The 20039-nt window shown below is 35.4% G+C and overlaps 1 protein-coding gene across 19 annotated transcripts in view; it reads left to right on the top strand.

Annotated features, from left to right (window-relative positions):
• The window catches only part of LOC121892294, a 343857-nt gene that overhangs the window by 306298 nt on the left and 17520 nt on the right, over positions 1 to 20039 (top strand). For 16 of the 19 annotated variants that reach the window (XM_042405250.1, XM_042405255.1, XM_042405271.1 and 13 more), the window contains 6 exons: positions 155 to 178; positions 1677 to 1703; positions 2196 to 2219; positions 3294 to 3320; positions 3814 to 3837; positions 5644 to 5730. In XM_042405250.1, coding sequence (XP_042261184.1) covers positions 155 to 178; positions 1677 to 1703; positions 2196 to 2219; positions 3294 to 3320; positions 3814 to 3837; positions 5644 to 5730 — 213 coding nt within the window. Of the gene's footprint in view, positions 1 to 154; positions 179 to 1676; positions 1704 to 2195; positions 2220 to 3293; positions 3321 to 3813; positions 3838 to 5643; positions 5731 to 5891; positions 5976 to 6109; positions 6443 to 20039 lie in introns of those variants that run through there. The other 3 variants (XM_042405252.1, XM_042405251.1, XM_042405253.1) reach the window with 3 other exon arrangements.

The following is a 20039-nucleotide window of genomic DNA, read 5'->3' as shown; positions in this document are numbered from 1 at the left end:
GTATTTTGACAAATAGATTTGTTTGCAACTAAATACTGACAAAGACATATCTGACCAACATTTGTTTGAATAGCAGCAGTTAAAAAACTTCTAATATGGATTCACTGTGAGATAGATGCATCATGGTTGTGACAATTCTTTATTCATTTCACAGTGTTCCAAGAAAGGAAGGATAAGGGTAAGAACAACTTTTTTTTTCTTGAACCGTTATAACTGCAGTAAACTAGAAGTTTGACTGTCTGACAGATGTATTGTGGTTGTGACAATTCTTTTATCATTTAGTACTGATCTCAACAATTTCTGAGGTCCATAAAGCAACCACCCAGAACCTGGAAACTCTCAATGTATTTAATGGAAATATGCCAATAATTAGTTTATTTTTAATGTCAAATCACAAAAAAGAAAGAAGACAATTACAAAAAAAGAAAATAACAAGATACATTATATTAAACAGACATGATACTATTTGATTACAGGAGTTGCAAAAATTGGATTTAGGAGGTGAAGTGTCGACCATGAACCACAACATCCCTGGTTCATGTTTGATTAGGGACCTTTATTGCCCGTTGTTCCCCATCTCTCTCTCTCCCCGTCCCTCATTTTCTGTCATCTCTCCACTGATATTAATCAATAAAAGCATAGAATGCCCAGAAAATTATTACTGAAATAAAATGTGAATGGTGTAATCTTTGAAATACTGAGAAAACCTGCATCCTGTGATGTGAGTGTTCATGGGGGAATGTGAGGTCTGAGAAGTTTTGACAGGTCAGGAGGTAATAGGTAGCAGTTTGTAGTTTGACTTGAATGAAACCGTAAACCAGTGAATCAGAAGAATTGTAGCAGCTGCATTTTGGACTTGTTGGATCTTTTTAATAGTACAGAATACAAGACCTGAATGACCATGAATGACAATTTCTGCATCTGACTGTGTTATAAATGGGTGAACTTGGACGATGTGTCAGAGGTAGAAGAAAACTACTTAAGTGATGTTGCTGATGTGTCCCTCAAATCTAAGATAAATGAAATGATAGGACTTCTTTATCTCTTCTGCTTAGTGGCAACATCAGAAGACAACTTCCTAATCAGAGCTGAAAATGTAAAGTAGAGGTTCATTGATAAACACACTAAAAGGCACCAGAGACAGTCTGCCTTTCTGTATCTGTATGTCTGAAGTCCTTGAAGCCATAAAAAAGCCTTGAAGGTTCGATATTTCAAAGGTCAAGACCAGGCGAGTCTTCAGCTGTACTGCAGAGACTGTGTGTTGTCACTAAACTAAAACGTATGACTCATTACATTTTCTTTGGCTGATTCTTCCTCACCTCTGAGAACATTGTCAGAGTATTAGGAAAACCCATCTCTCATGACTCTACACATATTGTCCACTCTGTTAATACTATTAATATTGTTCTATTTGTTAATGAGAAGCTGTGTTTGTAAAGGCCACCTTCAACATCTGTAACTAATTCAGGTATTTAATCTCTACAACTTTCTCAACTGAACAAAACCACCAGATAAAAGAGCAGTTATGAATGTTACAAATGTATTATTAATACCCATGTTGCACAAGTTTGACATTCACAAAAGAAAATGCAACTTATAAAACCTAATTATGAAACAAAACATGATTCATGAAGAATTCCAGTGAGTTAACACACACTTATTCATCTTCAATACAGGAGAAGCTACTGAAAGGAACTGGCAAGGTAAGATAGAACATTTTCACATTGGTCACCTATTTGTCTTTAATAATTTTAGAGTATTTAACATGACAATATTTTAAATAATGTTCTGTTTTCATGCATCCAGCACTTAAAAATAATTAATATCTAAACTTTTACAAGCAAAAATCAGTGTTTCAAATGCATTCAATGCACTTTTTTTTAATTACTGAATTTTAAAAATCAATTAAATAAAAAGTCTCAAATTGGACACATTGTTAGTTGTTGTTGATTTAGTAATGTGATGTTTTCCTAACAGACAAATGAAGTTTTACAGTCATCAATCATACTGCGGTTAGTTTTAACAAATAAAATTAAAACATGTATTCTGACAAATAGATTTATTTGCAACTAAATACTGACAAAGACATATCTGACCAACATTTGTTTGAATTGCAGCAGTTAAAAAACTTCTAATATGGATTCACTGTGTGATAGATGCATCATGGTTGTGACAATTCTTTATTCTTTTCACAGCGTATCTTAAATGGAAGAGAAAGGGTAAGAACAACTTTTTTTTCTTGAACCGTTATAACTGCAGTAAACTTGAAGTTTCACTGTCTGACAGATGTATTGTGGTTGTGACAATTCTTTTATCATTTAATACTGATCTCAACAATTTCTGAGGTCCATAAAACATCCACTCAGGACCTGGAAACTCTCAATCTATTTAATGGAAATATGACAATAATAGGTTTATTTTTTAGTGTCAAATCACAAAAAAGAAAGAAGACAATTACAGAAAGAAAATAAAAAAAACATACATTATATTAAACATACATGATACTATTCAGTTATAGGAGTGGCAAAAATTGGATTTAAGAGGTGAAGCGTCGACCATGAACCACAACGTCCCTGATTCATGTTTGATTAGGGACCTTTATTGATTGTTGTTCTCCATCTCTCTCTAAATGTAAATGAAATTACAGGACTTCTTTATCTCTTCTGCTTAGTGGCAACATCAGAAGACAACTTCCTAATTAAAGCTCAAAATGTAAAGTAGAGGTTCATTGATAAACACACTGAAAGGCACCAGAGACAGTCTGCCTTTCTGTATCTGTATGTCTGAAGTCTTTGAAGCCATAAAAAAGCCTTGAAGGTTCGATATTTCAAAGGTCAAGACCAGGCGAGTCTTCAGCTGTACTGCAGAGACTGTGTGTTGTCACTAAACTAAAACGTATGACTCATTACATTTTCTTTGGCTGATTCTTCCTCACCTCTGACAACATTGTCAGAGTATTAGGGAAAACCCATCTCTCATGACTCTACACATATTGTCCACTCTGTTAATACTATTAATATTGTTATATTTGTTAATGAGAAGCTGTGTTTGTAAAGGCCACATTCAACATCTGTAATTAATTCAGGTATTTAATCTCTACAACTTTCTCAACTAAACAAAACCACCAGATAAAAGAGCAGTTATGAATGTTACAAATGTATTATTAATACCCATGTTGCACAAGTTTGACATTCACAAAAGAAAATGCAACTTATAAAACCTAATTATGAAACAAAACATGATTAATGAAGAATTTCAGTGAGTTAACACACACTTATTCATCTTCAATACAGACGAAGCTGCTGAAAGGATATGGCAAGGTAAGATAGAACATTTTCACATTGGTCACCTATTTGTCTTTAATAATTTCAGAGTATTTAACATGACAGTATTTTAAATAATGTTCTGTTTTCATGCATCCAGCACTTAAAAGTTATTTATATCTAAACTTTTACATGCAAAAAACAGTGTTTCAAATGCATTCAATGTACTTTTTTTTTAATTGCTAAATTTTAAAAATCAATTAAATAAAAAAGTCTCAAATTGGACACATTGTTAATTGTTGTTGATTTAGTAATGTGATGTTTTCTAACAGACAAATGAAGTTTTAAAGTCATCGATCATACTGCTGTTAGTTTTCACAGATAAAATTAAAACATGTATTCTGACAAATAGATTTATTCGCAACTAAATACTGACAAAGACATATCTGACCAACATTTGTTTGAATAGCAGCAGTTAAAAAACTTCTAATATGGATTCACTGTGTGATAGATGCATCATGGTTGTGACAATTCTTTATTCATTTCACAGAGCGCCTAGAAAGGTTGGATGTGGGTAAGAACAACTTTATTTTTTTCTTGAACTATTATAACTGCAGTAAACTAGAAGTTTGACTGTCTGACAGATGTATTGTGGTTGTGACAATTCTTTTATCATTTAATACTGATCTCAACAATTTCTGAGGTCCATAAAACATCCACCAGGACCTGGAAACTATAATAATTAGTTTATTTTTTAGTGTCAAATCACAAAAAAAGAAAGAAGACAATTACAGAAAGACAAAATAATAACAACATACATTATATTAAACATACATGATACTATTCAGTTGTAGGAGTGGCAAAAATTGGATTTAAGAGGTGAAGCGTCGACCATGAACCACAACGTCCCTGGTTCATGTTTGATCAGGGACCTTTATTGCTTGTTGTTCCCATCTCTCTCTCTCTCTCCCCGTCCCTCATTTTCTGTAGTCTCTTCACTGGTACTAATCAATAATCAATAAAAGCATAGAATGCCCAGAAATGTATTACTTAAATAAAATGTGAATGGTGTAATCTTTGAAATAATGAGATAACCTGCATCCTGTGATGTGAGTGTTCACTGTGACAGATTATTATTTTCAATTTACAAACCAGAACAGGGGGATTACAGACACATTTTTACACACGTTACGGCTCACTAGGGGAAAGAGAAGCAACATAAAACCAGATGTTTTTGGTTTAACAGTTATTTATTGCCGGGAAGGTAGGTGGTTTACAGAAAACACATACACAAAAGGAAAGCTACTAACTGACGAAGAGGGGCCTGCGGGTGCTGTTCAAATAAAAAAACAATATAACCAAAAGAGAACTCCTAAATCAGAGCTAGACTAACCAACACAAAGAAAACAACAGAAATAATACCTCACTCTCTAGACCTAGTCTTCAGTGGTTTAGAAAACATAAACACAGTAAGAACAGAACCCCTGCTCCTGATGAGGCAAACAAAGAATCAACTAATGTGTGTGTGTGAGCAATCAGTGGTACATATAACTACACCTGGTCCAGTCCCCAAGCAACAGGCGAGTGTGTCATACAAGTTTCACTACAACTGAAGTCTACATCCACAAGAGGCACAGCTAAACAGCGGGTGCTTCATACTAGTATCACAACAGATATCACACAACAACGAAAGGATAAAGTGGCGAGCTGTTCCCAGAGTCCCAGCCGCCCGACTGGCAGGCTGGCCAGACATTTATCAGTTCACCCACAGATTGAAGCCTCGGGATTGGAAGGCTGGCTCGACCAGGGGCCACTCCAATCGGGACCATTGGAGAGAGCAACCAGGAAGTGGGAGGAGCTTTGGAGACTGGAGACTGCTTGTCATGAAGAAAAAGACGCTAAAGAAAATGACTGCACACATATACACACACAAGGCGAGGATTTGTGGCAGTTGTAACAGCATACATAGCAGTTTCACAGTCAAACTATAAGTCAGTAACAATATAACAAGATAGATCATGTTGTTTATAATACCAATAAACAAATAAAATTTGACAAAACATAACATTTTTTTCCAGAAGAGTAAAAAAAAAATTGATAGTACAAAATGAGTGATTAATACGAAGACACATGACACAGGACAAGACAAGAGGGACAAACAACAAAACAACAACAAAACTGGATTAAAACTCTTAGATTTTCTTATTGTAATACTCACGCATGTGTATGTTTTTTGCTTTTTCTATTTCATAGATCACTAAGGGATGCATAAAAGTTTTCCACATCAATTGAAAAAAAAGTCGCAAATTGGACACATTGTTAGTTGTTGTTGATTTAGTAATGTGATGTTTTCTGTGGCAATTCTTTATTTATTTAACAGAGATGTCAGAAATGCTTCCACCTGTCCAAAATACATCCCCCCAGGACCCGACATCTGTTGTGGTCCAAGATACCAGCAATGGAACTGGTGAGTAAAATATTTTCATACCAAATATAAATGATAGTCAAAACCCTGAGAGTAAGAGCAACTGATTATTTTTTCTTGAACCGTTATAACTGCAGTAAACTAGAAGTTTCACTGTCTGACAGATGTATTGTGGTTGTGACAATTCTTTTGTCATTTGATAGTGAACTCAACAAGTCAACATGTCCCTGAAACATCCACCCAGAACCAGGAAACTGCTGAGTCCCCAGATCCCAGTAATGAAACTGGTGAGAGAAATATTATTGTATCCAGTCAGAATGATGCCAAAAGTTACAGCAGCAACAGCAGTAAACTAAAACTCTGTGTGACCTGCATGTATTAGATGTATTGTAATTCTGATAGTTCTTTTATCATTTTACAGAGAAGTCAGCAATGATTCCTGATAACGCTGAAACACGCTGCTGATGGATGAACAGACAGCAGATCCAGAAGATGAGGCCCAAAGCTGAAGTACTTTGGGTTTGTTTTTACTAAAAAAAACCTGCAGGATTATACCAAACAACAGATTTGTTGTCTGTCAGGACAGAAGTTCAGGGTTTCATCACTGAATGTAACTGCTTTGGGCTGATCCTTCCTAACAGATGTGACTACAAACAGTGTTAAATGCCGACAGCTGTGAGCAGGACTGTGTGAAATACCTGCAGCCAGGTGGAGGTTTGTGGTTGTGCATCTATAAATTAATTTATTAAGTTGACAGTGGTTACTGTATTTGAGTTATTGTGTTTTTGTTCACCCAAATCTCTTTGTTTTACATTTTGCTCTATTTCGTTGTCTTTCATGAGCTGTAGTTCAGTTTTTAGTGACTCTAACTTAGATTTAAGTCTAAAAAAGAAAAGAAGAAACTTTAGTTATTTTGTGTTGCCTTTGAACTCATAATATCAATACCAACATGAGCATTTGGTGGCACAAATTAAGACTCAGTGTCACTGTAAAGATGTAATTTTTTATTGTAGAGAAATACTCTCGACTATGCAGGATGTGTTAAAACAGCCCAGAAACTAAACAGTTTACAAATGGGAACTCATGTTGTTGTGTGTTGCAGCCTAAACATTTTATCAGATATAATTTATTCTTTGATCAATCCTTACTTGAAAAGGCTGATTTTTTTTATACTTAATGTATTTTTCAAACTTACAAGTGAAAGAAAGCTTAGAGTAACGAGAATCCTCTAACCTTCACCAGAGCCAAATTAAATACAGTACATATCCAGCTTATGAGGGTCAGATGATTACTGGCTTCTACAGGAAGTTCTGAGGAACATTTTAAACTGCTAACATGCCAAAGAGAAGAAACAAGTTATTGATTGTAGAAGTAAAAACTTCAGCAGATGATCCAGAACGCGGCGGCATGTCTGGTCTTCAACCAGCCCAAAACAGCACACGTCACCCTGCTGTTCATGTCCCTCCACTGGCTCCCAGTTGCTGCTCACATCAAACTCAAAACCCTGACACTCGCTTAACAGCAACTTAAACGGCTCCCACCTACCTGAACTCTCTCATTCAGGTCTACACTCCCTCCTGCTCACTACGCTCTGCCAATGAAAGGCGCCTGGTACCACAACAGGGCTCTAAGTCACTACTAGACTCTTGTCTTCTGTAGTTCCTCGGTGGTGGAACGAGTTACAAAACTCTGCAGAGTCCCTCAATCTTTAAGAAAAGACTGAAGACCCAGCTCTTTCATAAACACCTCTGCACTTGATGGACTGAAGGAAGAGAGAAAACAAAACAATTAAACAAAAACAAAACAAATCTGCTTCTATGCACTCTATGTATTGCCTCTGTGCACTGCCTGTTGGCATCTACATCCTATTGGACTCAAACTTAGTTTCATGGCACTTAACTGGTGTTGTTCTCTCCTGACTAGATCCTTGTTTGTGTTGTATCAGCTCTCAGATGTACGTCACTTTGGATAAAAGCGTCTGCTAAATGAAATTGTAAATTGTAAAAAATGGACTCAGCAGGATGCATTGAGTCTCTGGAAGAGAACAATTTTATTCCTATAATGTAAAATGTTACAGGTTTTTAAATGTTACAAGCTGCTGCTGCTGCTGCTGCTGATGATGATGATGATGATGATGTCAGCACTTGTGTTTTGTTTCTTTTCTTGATGCTTTTTTTGTTCTATGTAAAAAAAAAAAAAAAAACAACTTTGAATTGTCTTGTTGAAATGTACTGTACAAATAAACTTGCCTTGTTCTCACAGTATGACATCTTTATGTTTTTTGGTTACAAACAGGTAAGTGTACTGTAAGAATAAGGGGATCAAGCTGAAAATACTGACTACATCTTTATTATCATGACCTCAAAGACAGTAAAATATTCTATAAATTTTAATTTCATGTGGAGAAATAAAACCTACTATATTTTAAATCCCAGCTACTTAAAAGGTGGTTTAAAAGCTTTAGATTTTGAGTTGCTTGTCAGAATAAACTGGATTAGGAAATATCTCTCTATGTGGTTTCACATAACAGCAACTCCACACTGTATTCAATTCAATTTTCAGTTTTCAATTTCAATTTTATTTATATAGCGCCAAATCACAAGTCATCTCAGGGCACTTTTCACATGGAGCAGGTCTAGACCATACTCTTTAATTTATTGAGAGAGACCCAACAATTCCCCCCATGAGCAAGCAGTAAATAAATCATGATACACTACAAATGTGTCATTTGTGAGTAAGAAAGCAAAACCTTTTACCAACTATTCAAGGTTCTATAGATTGACAGTGGTGCACTATATTGACTCCTGAATCATTTCTCACTATTGTAGTCTTACTTGGAATTATTTGTATATTTGTATAATATATAATTACTTATATTATACACATGAAAATGGTGGTTTAGGTTGAATGTCTTTCATTGCTTGACCATAGTTTGAAAGCTTCAGGGATACTGAAGGAGCTATTTCATTAGTTTGATTAGATTATTTTTGTTTATGTTGTTTATTTTTATTTATTTTGTTTTTGTGGGTAAATACTAGGAGCATTAGACAGTAGGTGATATAGGTAGCCAGGTGTTAGAGGCAGGAAATGCACCGGGAAGGGGAAATGGGTTTTTTTTTTTTTTTTTTTTTACCAGCAGGACAAAGCAGGATGAATATGAACCAGCAGAATTTGCTGTCAGCTTTTGATGGTGGGTATTAACCTGCTTCTGTTTTGAAACTGTAAACGACATCATCCTGATTCAGCACAAATATTCACAACATGGTGTGTTTGAGCTCATGATGTTCATTGCCGAGTAACACACAGTCTGTTTACTGGTAAATAAACTCAAATTATAAATCAAAACGTGATTAATGAAGAATTCCAGTGAGTTAACACACACTTATTCATCTTCAATACAGGAGAAGCTGCTGAAAGGAAATGGCAAGGTAAGATAGAACATTTTCACATTGGTCACCTATTTGTCTTGAATAATTTTAGAGTATTTAACATGACAATATTTTAAATAATGTTCTGTTTTCATGCATCCAGCACTTAAAAGTAATTAATATGTAAACTTTTACAAGCGAAAATCGGTGTTTCAGATGCATTCAATGTACTTTAAAAAAATGCTGAATTTTAAAAATCAATTGAGAAAAAAGTCAAATTCGACACATTGTTAGTTGTTGATTTAGTAATGTGATGTTTTCCAGACAGACAAATTAAGTTTTAGAGTCATCAATCATACTGCTGTTAGTTTTAACAGAAAATTAAAAAATATATTGACAAATAGATTTATTTGCAACTAAATACTGACAAAGACATAGGTATCTGACCAAAAACTTCTAATATGGATTCACTGTGTGATAGATGCATCATGGTTGTGACAATTCTTTATTCATTTCACAGAGATGTCAGAAATACCTCTGCCTGTCCAAGAAATTTCCACCCAGGACCCGACATCTGCTGTGACCCAAGATACCAGCAATGGAACTGGTGAGTAAAATATTATCATACCAAATATAAATGATAGCCAAAACCCTGAGAGTAAGAGCAACTGATTCTTTTTTCTTGAACCTTTCTTTTAACTTTGTAACATTTTAACAGAGAGGCCAGCAAGTATTGACGTTGTGCAAGAAACATCCACCCAGGACACAACATCTACTGGGCCTCCAGAAACCAGTAATGAAACTGGTAAGTGAAATGTTTTAATATCCAACAGGTTTGACGGCCAAAGCCAAGACAGTTGGATTTCACCTGTTGAAAGCACCAATAATATTCCCTAGCTTATCTCTGGGGAACACCCCCAATGCCTGGGAGTGATGTCCAAATAAGGAAATGTGTGTCATGAAGCAGGTGGATGTGACTCCCCACGTTGAGACCTGCTGATACACTTAACAGGGGAGCAGAGGAGAGAGACTGAGATAGTGTTGTTACTGACTTGCGTGCTGGTATTTCACGTTTTTTTTTTTTTTTTTTTCCCAAAATAATTTAAAAAAATATTTTCACAAAATAAATGTTCATAAAAAACCCACTACTTGTACTTTGCCCCCCTCCCCCCCAAAAAAGGCCTTACTATTCTTTATCTGCCCACCAGAGGTCCCCACACAGTCACACACTTTGTGGATCTTAGTGTATTGTTTCTATGAACTGCTGCACCTTTTCCTTTGAAATCTGCTCTATGTGCACTTTTTAGTTTTCTAATTGCCTGGCCTGATTCCACTTCCCTGTTTTAGACGTGACAATCACTGTGAATCATTATCATTATTATCTCCCTTATGTGGAGAGTTAAGTATGTGGATGGTTTTACAAAACTAAATCCAAAACTACAAATAATCCATAGTTACTATCATTTCAAGTTTGGCTTCATGGCCAAAAACGGCACATTTTCTACACGTTTTACTACATGTGTAAAGGTTGCTCCTCTCCCTTTTAACCAGGCTCTGGTTGCCAACATTAACAGTGATGGACAATTTCAGTTAATCATTTAACCGTCAGTTTACACAGTTTCAGAGTATTTTGTTCTTCACCAGGGCTTGACATCAAGGCTTGTCCGTTTGTCCAGGAGAAGTGGATTTTATAGGGCAAGGGGAAGAGAAATTTACTTGCCCCACTGTACAAGTTAAGTAAAGAAACAAAAAAAAGCTGTCTTCATGTTATGTGCAGTGTTTCCCCTTCCGTTACCTGACCCCCCGCCTCTCCCGATAGAAACAAATAAAAACAAATGTAACGTACACTAACAGTATAGCGGGAGCTCTAAACGCACGTAAATGCTGTTTAGCCACCTCTCAAATTCAGAAATAGCATTTACTCAAACTTCCATCACTTTACAGCTGTTAGCTCAGACAGGCTCCCTACCGCAGTTTGTTGCAGCTTCTAGGAGCGCTCGTTTTGTTTTCCGTTTGAACACTGTATCCCCGTATGAGGCACGGAGACGGCTGTTACTGTTAACATGGACCAACAAACCACCACCGGGTCCTGCTACGCGGGTGTTTAAAACAAACGAACCCTCCACACTGAAGCTAGCGGGCAGACTAGCGCCACTTTCATGGGACAGACGAATGAATTAGGATCATATATGACATTAACTGATGTGCAGCATCAAATAATAATGTCAGACAAAATACAACAAAGTAAGTAGCTAGAAAAGCTCTTCAGTGAAGCTTAAGTTTGTTAAATTGATATTAGTGTTGTTTAACTGTCCAGTTTATCAGGTACTGCTTTACGTTATAGTAATATTAATGAGGTTTGATAGTTTGGACAACTTGATTGCTGATGTATTCCCACTGTGTGTCGTTTGTCCACAATTACTGTAATTAACACCCTACAAGTTTAAGTTCTGCTTCATGCTCTGTCAGATTTATTAAAGGAAAGCTTTTACATTTTCAGAGTGAGTGAAGAAATCAGGAGAGAGGAGACAGAAGTGAGGAAGAATTGCAGGATGTAACTTAATGGTGTTGAAAGAAAAACAAGCAGAAAGTAAAGAAGTGATTGAAAAGGAAGAAGGTGCAACTGATTCAAGATTTAAAGAAACAGTTGAAGGAGTAAAGAGAAACACACAGAGGCAGCCCAGGCGTCAGGTGATGGAGAGACATGAACACATTCAAAGCAGGAGGCAGAAAAAACTGTTAAGGTCTGACTTCCACCTGTATCTAGATGAATTACCGTTCTGTAAATATGTTTAAAGGCACAATCTGTTATCCAAACTAAAGGACATCCTAACAAACAAAAGTCAAACCTGCTATAAAAGGACTTACGGATGTTTTAACACAGGTACTAACACTACACAACAACTCTGTTAACATGATGTTTTGTTCAGCTGTTAGAAGGTCGTTGACCTCAGTAACTGTTGTAAACACAGCACTAAAACTGACACTTTCAGTTATTAGGAAACAAAATGCTGATTCATCTGATTCATTTATAAGTCAAACTGTTGTCTTGATTTGGCTTTAAGATTAAGCAAATTTATTCCCCATCAGTCAGTTTTGTTATTTAGTTACATTACAAACATCGATCTATGTTAAGGACCAGATAGACGTTGTGAGAATTGACATTTGTTTTTCAGATAGAGACTGATTGGTCCATCTATCATCCATAAGGTCTACGTTTATTTATGTGTTGTAAATAAATATTGTTAACATTTACAAATTGGGTAAATAGATATTGTTAATATTTATTTAATATTTATTTACCTAATTTTTGCGAACTTGTTTAATTTCAGCTCAGTGCAGAGAAATACAGCTGTAGCAGTCACCCATCCGTGGGACTTGCTGTCATTTCCCTGTTCCGAATTCGTATAGTTGTATGTGGAAATATCTCTGGGTTGATTGGAGGGTTATTCAGATCACCTGTTGTGCAAAGTGTGTGGGGACTGACTCCCAAATAGTAATCGAGAGCAGCTGGGTGCATTCCTTTCTTGGCCAATCAGGGTGTGACGACGCCCTTCCTCTCGGGTTTAAGAGAAGAGAGAAACTGCACGACTTGGTCGCTCTGTTCTTTCCTCAACTGGTTGCAGACCTCATTTGTAGAGAATGTCAGACAGAAACTCTGGTCTGTTCAGGCCCTTTTGAGTCTTCTTTCTGGTCTTTTTCCTTTCTGATTTGAGGGTACTTTTGGAGGGAATACTAATAAATAAACCTTTCGACCAAGTGACCTGCGTTGGATCAATCGTAGTGCTATTTGTGCAAGAGGTTGTGCTTGCCTCACAATAGCCTAACACCTGCAGGCTTTATATTTTGTTTATTTATTATACTTCATTATAATTATTGAAGAGGCATTTGTTCATTACGGGGACAGAACCTTGTGAGGTGGATTCTCCAAGTGAATATTATTTGTTTTTCTTATTTTTTTATGTGGCTGGGAGCTGGTTCACAGGCTTCTTGCCGGTCAGCTGTGTTCAGGGAGAATCAGTACCGCCACACAGCGATATAGACAACTTTACAAAGTGCTTCACAATTCAGGATCAAATGAAAAGATCATTAACAGGGAAGTAATTGCTTTAATATAATTAATAAACTGAATCCTTTATATGTTGACACTGTTTGGATGTTTTCAATTGTTTTTTCGTTCACTTTTACGGGGACAAGTGAAAGGTAAATTTACTTGCGCCTCATAAAGTCAATGTCGAGCCCCGTTCACAATGTTATATTTTGCTGAAGGGCTTCAGTCCTGCTGTAGTATTTGTGTTTTGTGTGTTTTGCGATGGTGATCCAGCAAAACTTTTGGATTTGCAAACAAAAGTTTTTGATTCGCATTTTAATTACAAATTTATTTTACTTGCAATAAACCATGTTTTGATTGCAGTGTCAATAGTTCTTCTCTAAAATCTGTTTTTTGATTGCAAACCTGTTCTGTTTGATTGTATAAGAAAGACACAAAAATAACCATACATTTGTTGCTTTTATATTCTGAGATTCCTTTTATGTTCTATGTAAAAAACTTTGAATTGCCTTGTTGTTGAAATGTGCTGTACAAATAATTTGCCTTGCTCTCACAGTATGACATCTTTATTTATGTTTTTTTTTATTACAAACAGGGGTAAGTGTACTTTAAGAATATGGGGATCAAGTTGAAATACTCTATTATAACATCTTTATTATTATGACCCCAAAAACAGTAAAATGTTCTATAAATTTTAATGTCATGTGGAGAAATAAAACCTACTATATTTTAAATCCCAGCTACTTAAACGTTGTGGAAAAAGGTTTGTTAAAAGCTTTAGATTTTGAGTTGCTTGTCGGGACATTCAGAATAAACTGAATCTCTCTGTGGATTCACATAACAGCAACTCCACACATTCTGTATGAGTAAATAAATCATGATACACTACAAATGTTTCATTTGTGAGTAGGATAGTAAAACCTTTTACCAGCTATTTTCTCACATATAGTATATGTAATGTAGCCTATAAGTGTGTATGAAGTCTCAACAGTAAGGTTGCGTAGATTAATGGGAGCGGAAACATGTTGCTAAAATAAGTAGGAGAGGCATTTCCTCTTTTCTGCGGTTGTCCTCACTTCACTTGTTTTCACTTCGTCTTCGGCTGTCAGCGGCAAACTTTTCGACTTTTTCACTTTTTGAATACCTTTTTAAATGTCTGTATACTTGAAATATGTTTAAATATTAACAGAATCACCGTGAATTTACGTGTTTTACTTCTATTTAAGCCTAACTGATAAACAGGAAAATGTTCTCAGTTAGGTTTCACTTTCTGTTCTGCACCGCAGTGACCATCAGCGCCAGTAAGTTTTGGATAATTTAAACTGTTATGACTGTTATAATTTATTAACTGACATGTTTAGGAAACTATAATGTCATGGTATGTTTCTGTGCATGTTTTGTGTTTTATTTCTCCGTTTCAGTTGTAATTTTGTGACCACACCCTCACCACCAGGTTATATAGACCAGTGGTTCTCAAAGTGGGGTCCGGAGATCGCCAGGGGTCCTTGAGGGGGCTCTAGGGGGTCCCCAGCAAGGGGAATAATTTATTTTCACTATAATTACATCCATAAGTAACACAGTGACAGTATGTATGAATATTTTGGTCATGGGTTTCATACAGGTTCTGTACTAAAAGCAAAATCTTATCAAATGGGGGTTCGTGGTCTAATTTGTGTCAGTTTAGGGGTCCCTGACGTGAAAAAGTGTGAGAACCACTGACATAGATAGTCTAGCTTCTACCAACACATGCCCACATTTACATGAACTGTGAAACCAGGAAATGTATATTTGAAGCCTTTTATAACTGAATAGTTGGCTTTAGGAATAGTGATGTGATGAGAGGTCATAAGACATTTGTAAAGAAGTTTTAGAGGGATATTTGTCCCCTAAAATTAGAAATAGACTCAGAATCAGTGGTGGAAATTAGCTGAGGTGCTTTGGTAATACTGATAAATAACAGGAGGGATGATTACGAAGAAAACCTGTTTCACTGTTCATATGGACACCTGACTGTTGTTTTAAGACAGACTTTAAAAATGATGAACCTGTTCTTTAAGTGTTTATTAATGTACAATATTTGTCAGCAATTATAACTTCTCCTATGAAGACATATTTTATACTATTATAACTGTGTTTTACTAAATTGTCTTTATCTGATTACAGTTATGGATCCCACATGAGGAGTTACAATTATTGACAAATACATTAACAAACACTTATATTTGGTAGAAAAACTACATTATAGTGTGTTAAATGTTAAATACTGCTGTAAATGCTAAACAGGAGGCTTTAAGTAAAGTTTTACCGCTTGTTATTTTGAGTATTTCTACTTTATGCTCCACTACATTTTAGAGGAAAATATTGTACTTTGTACATTACTTTTGACTTAGTTTTTACTTAAACTAGAGCAGGACACACTTGATTAAAGAAAAAATACATTTCAGTAATTAAACACAGAAATTTGCATTCACTTTTATTTATTTTATTTTGCAGAAGAACCACTCTACGGGAAAATAGGTGACGAAGCTGTTCTCACATCAGACTCTGTAGTGAATCCCATCACCAGTATAGAGTGGAAACATGGACCTGATCTTGCCATGGAGTGGTATGGAGACGAGACTATCTCCTACCGACACTTCAAAGGTACCACTTTAATCTAAATCAAGCTGTTTGGTAGCCAGAGATCAATGATTTTATACATTAGTTTGAAGTTTTTGATACATTTAGGTTGAGATTTTGGTTTAAATTAGGGATCTGAATATTTTCTCTTGTAAATTAATCATATTTTAAAGAATTCTTTCACAGTATTTAATAGATTTATCCCAGATTTTGGCTAAATTAATGGATTGTAGTATAATTCAGGGGTTTTGAATGTGTTTTCTGTATGGATTGAGTTTCTTTTATGAAGTATAACCCATTAAGTTTGTCAAATATAATTACTGTAATGTAATCCTTGACTTTTCACCTTTAAATTAAAATATTAAGGCCCTTTAAATGTGTACTGTTAAAGAAGGTTCACTTTACTGTGTCTTTGTCAAAAAATCCCTTAAATTGTGCAGGTTATCCCCAAATATCTGAATATGTTGCAATCCAATGATTTATTCATTCATTATCCCTGTGAAATCCAATTAAATATGCATATTTCTCCAGCTGACCACTGTTAAGTGACCAACACTGGAAATAAGTGGCTCCAACTGACAACGTACTGTAAGATGACTAAAAATCCCTGTTTAGAAGCTAAACCTGTGCATTTTTTGCAGATCGTGGTAGGCTGAACACTTCAACTGGAGCGCTGACGATCACAGGACTGACTCCAGACGACAGCGGCAGCTACACAGTAGAGATCAACAACATACTCTCCAGCAAGACTCAACTCCTGGTTATCTGTAAGTGGAGGAATTGTGTATGAAGTTTGTCTTAGTTTATCAAAACGGCCCTAAATTCAAAGGAAATATCTTTTTGTCTTGTTTTCTATCAGCTCCTGTCTCTAAACCCACCCTCTCCTTATGGTGTGAACCTGAGATGACCTACTGTGTCCTAAACCTGTAATGGCAACACCACAGATGCTGAACCAGTCACCTATAACTGGACATCAGGTGACATGACGTGGTCTTCAACCAAGGAGCACAATATAACAAAGGTAAACACAGGATAATGATGTTTGTGTGTCTCATCAGTAACAGATGAATCATTTTGCAAGAATAAACCAGAATCTAGTTTTTAAGTTGATTCACATATTCAGGCATCAGTTGGTGACCAGCTTATTGTTGATAATCTGGACAAACTGTAAAAAGACAAAGTAAGATCCTCAAACAATCTGTACATTTGATTTATGAACTATCAGCTAATATTGTTTTTTTCCTCCCATTTCTAGGAGGAAAAGGAGCTGTGGTTCAGCTGTGCGTTTGAAAACCCAGTCAGTTCAAGCAGCAGTGAAAAAGTCTTCAACCCCTTCATGGAAAGTGAGTTATCACACCAACAAATATCTTCTGTAACACATTGAATGTATTAATGCATCTTACTGTTTTTCCTAAACATGACAATGTACAAAACATTGCAACATGTTTTTCTTGCTGTAATCATTCCTCCTGTTCATACTGACCATTAGAAGATCCCTTCACAATGCACTTACAATATAAGTGATGGAGGACAAAATTTTATGCTACTTTATGCTCAACTACATTTTAGAGGAAAATATTGTACTTTGTACTTTACTTTTTTACTTAGTTTTTACTGAAACTAGAGCAGGACACACTTGATTAAAGAAAAAATACATTTCAGTAATTAAACAGAGAAATTTGCATTCACTCGTGTTTATTTTATTTTGCAGAAGAACCACTCTACGGGAAAATAGGTGACAAAGCTGTTCTCACACCAGACTCTGTAGTGAATCCCATCACCAGCATAGTGTGGAAACATGGACCTTATTTTGCCATGGAGTGGTTTCGGAACGGAGACAAGACTTACTCCTACCGACAATTCAAAGGTACCACTTTAATCTGAATCAAGCTGTTTGGTAGCAAGTGATCAATGATTTTATACATTAGTTTGAAGTTTTTGATACATTTAGGTTGAGATTTTGGTTTAAATTAGTAGTCTAAATATTTGAGTTGTAAATTGATTATATTTTAAGGAATTCATTTACAGTATTAAATATGTTTATAACAGATTTCAGTTAAATCAATGGATCATATTATAATAGAGGGGTTTTGAATGTGTTTTCTGCATGATTTAAGTTTTTTAAGGAGTATAACCTATTAAATTTGACAAATAGAATTAATGATAACCTTGATGTTTCACCTTTATTTAAGTATTGAGGCCCTTTAAAGGTGTACTGTTAAATAAGGTATCATTTAATGTGTTTTGGTCAAAAAAGTTCTTAAATTGTGCAAATTATCCCCAAATATCTCAATATGTTGCAATCCAAAGATTTATTCATTCATTATCCCTGTGAAATCCAATTAAATATCTTAATTACATAATTTTCAATGGGTAAATGAATGGAATTAGAGTTATAAAAAAGGGATTCACTTGCTTTTCTGTGGGAAATCAAAACTAGACTTTTTTTGTATGAAAATCAGCTGTTCTACAAATATTTTTAGTTTTTTAAAGTGCATATTTCTCCAGCTGACCACTCTTAAGTGACCAACACTGGAAATAAATGGCTCCAACTGACAACGTACTGTAAGATGACTAAAAATCCTTGTTTAGAAGCTAAACTTGTGCATTTTTTTGCAGATCGTGGCTCGCTGGACACTTCAACTGGAGCGCTGACGATCACAGGACTGACTCCAGATGACAGCGGCAACTACACAGTAGAGATCAACAACAAAGTCACCAGCAAGACTCAACTCCTGGTTATCTGTAAGTGGAGGAATTGTGTATGAAGTTTGTCTTAGTTTATCGAAACGGCCCTAAATTCAAAGGAAATGTCTTTTTGTTTCATTTTCTATCAGCTCCTGTCTCTAAACCCACCCTCTCCATATTGTGTGAACCTGAGATGACCTACTGTGTCCTCACCTGTAATGGCAACACCACAGGCGCTGAACCAGTCAACTATAACTGGACATCAGGTGCCAACACTTGGTCTTCAACCAAAGAACACAAAATAACAAAGGTAAACACAGGATAATGATGTTTGTGTGTCTCATCAGTAACAGATAAATCATGTTGCAAGAATAAAGCAGAATCTAGTTTTTAAATTGATTCACATATTCAGGCATCAGTTGGTGACCAGCTGAGGCAGAATCCAGGCTGTGCAGTTTAGGATATTTAGATAGTTTAGAATATTTCTGAAATTAGCTTTAACTATATCTGGTATATTAAATATGTTGTGCATTGTCCCTGGCAAAAAACAATATATAATTAAATAAACTGAACAGCAACATGAACAAACCTGCAGAAAATAAAGATTTCAGATCATGGAAAGGGCCAGACTTGTCTCTGTAAAGTCATAAAAAAGTGACAACAAGAGCTGCATTTAGATACAAGGTTGGACATTTTTATTTTTATCCAATTAACAGGCAACTGTTGAGATAATCTAATATTTTATATGAGCTCCATAGTTTCACAAAACATTCAAAGATATTTTGTCACAAGTTTAAACCTTCAGCGTTCAGACATTTTTAAAACTCTGAATATCTCCACATGTGTCATGGCAATAATAATAAAGCATCACATTAATTAATTTGTAAATTCATTTATTAATTCCTGTATTTATTGTACAATTAGATATTAATAAATTGAATTATTTATTACTATTTATGTGACACTTTTGGTCCTCTATACACCAGGTGTGGCAATTACAGCATTTTTGTATCTTTTGTCTTCCATGCGATAAAAATGTGATATTAGAAAACTTGACAGGTTTCTCTGTTAATTACTTTATAGCTATTTGTGATACAGAGAAAAAAAATCAAAAAGATGTTAGAGATTGCCCAAATAAGGTTTTGGTATTCTACCAAATCATACTAGTATACTATAATTTATACCGGATAATTCAATATTGCTGACGTGCTAAATAGTGGATTACAGTGTATATAGTGAAAAGCTGATTACTAAGTAGCAACATCACTGTGTTGTCCCTGATGTTATTGTTGGTAATCTGGACATACTGTAAAAAGACAAAGTGAGCTCCTCAAAAGATTTGTATGTTTAGTTTATGAGCTTTCAGCTAATAATGTTTTTCTCCTAATTTCTAGAAAGACAAGGAGCCGTGGTTCAGCTGTGCGTTGAAAAACCCAGTCAGCATCATCAGCAGTGAAAAAGTCTTCAACCCCTTTATAAGTGAGTTATCACACCAACAAATATATGTTGTAACACATTTAATGTATTAATGCATCTTACTGTTTTTCCTAAACATGACAATGTACTCAATGCCCTCATAGGAGTTACAAAACATGTTCTAACAGGCATTAAATGGCTGAAATGAT

Source organism: Thunnus maccoyii, chromosome 24 (genome assembly GCF_910596095.1).
Source record: "Thunnus maccoyii chromosome 24, fThuMac1.1, whole genome shotgun sequence".
NCBI lineage: Eukaryota > Metazoa > Chordata > Actinopteri > Scombriformes > Scombridae > Thunnus > Thunnus maccoyii.
The sequence above is the reverse complement of the archived record's forward strand: the minus strand, read 5'-3'. Positions and strand labels throughout refer to the sequence as shown.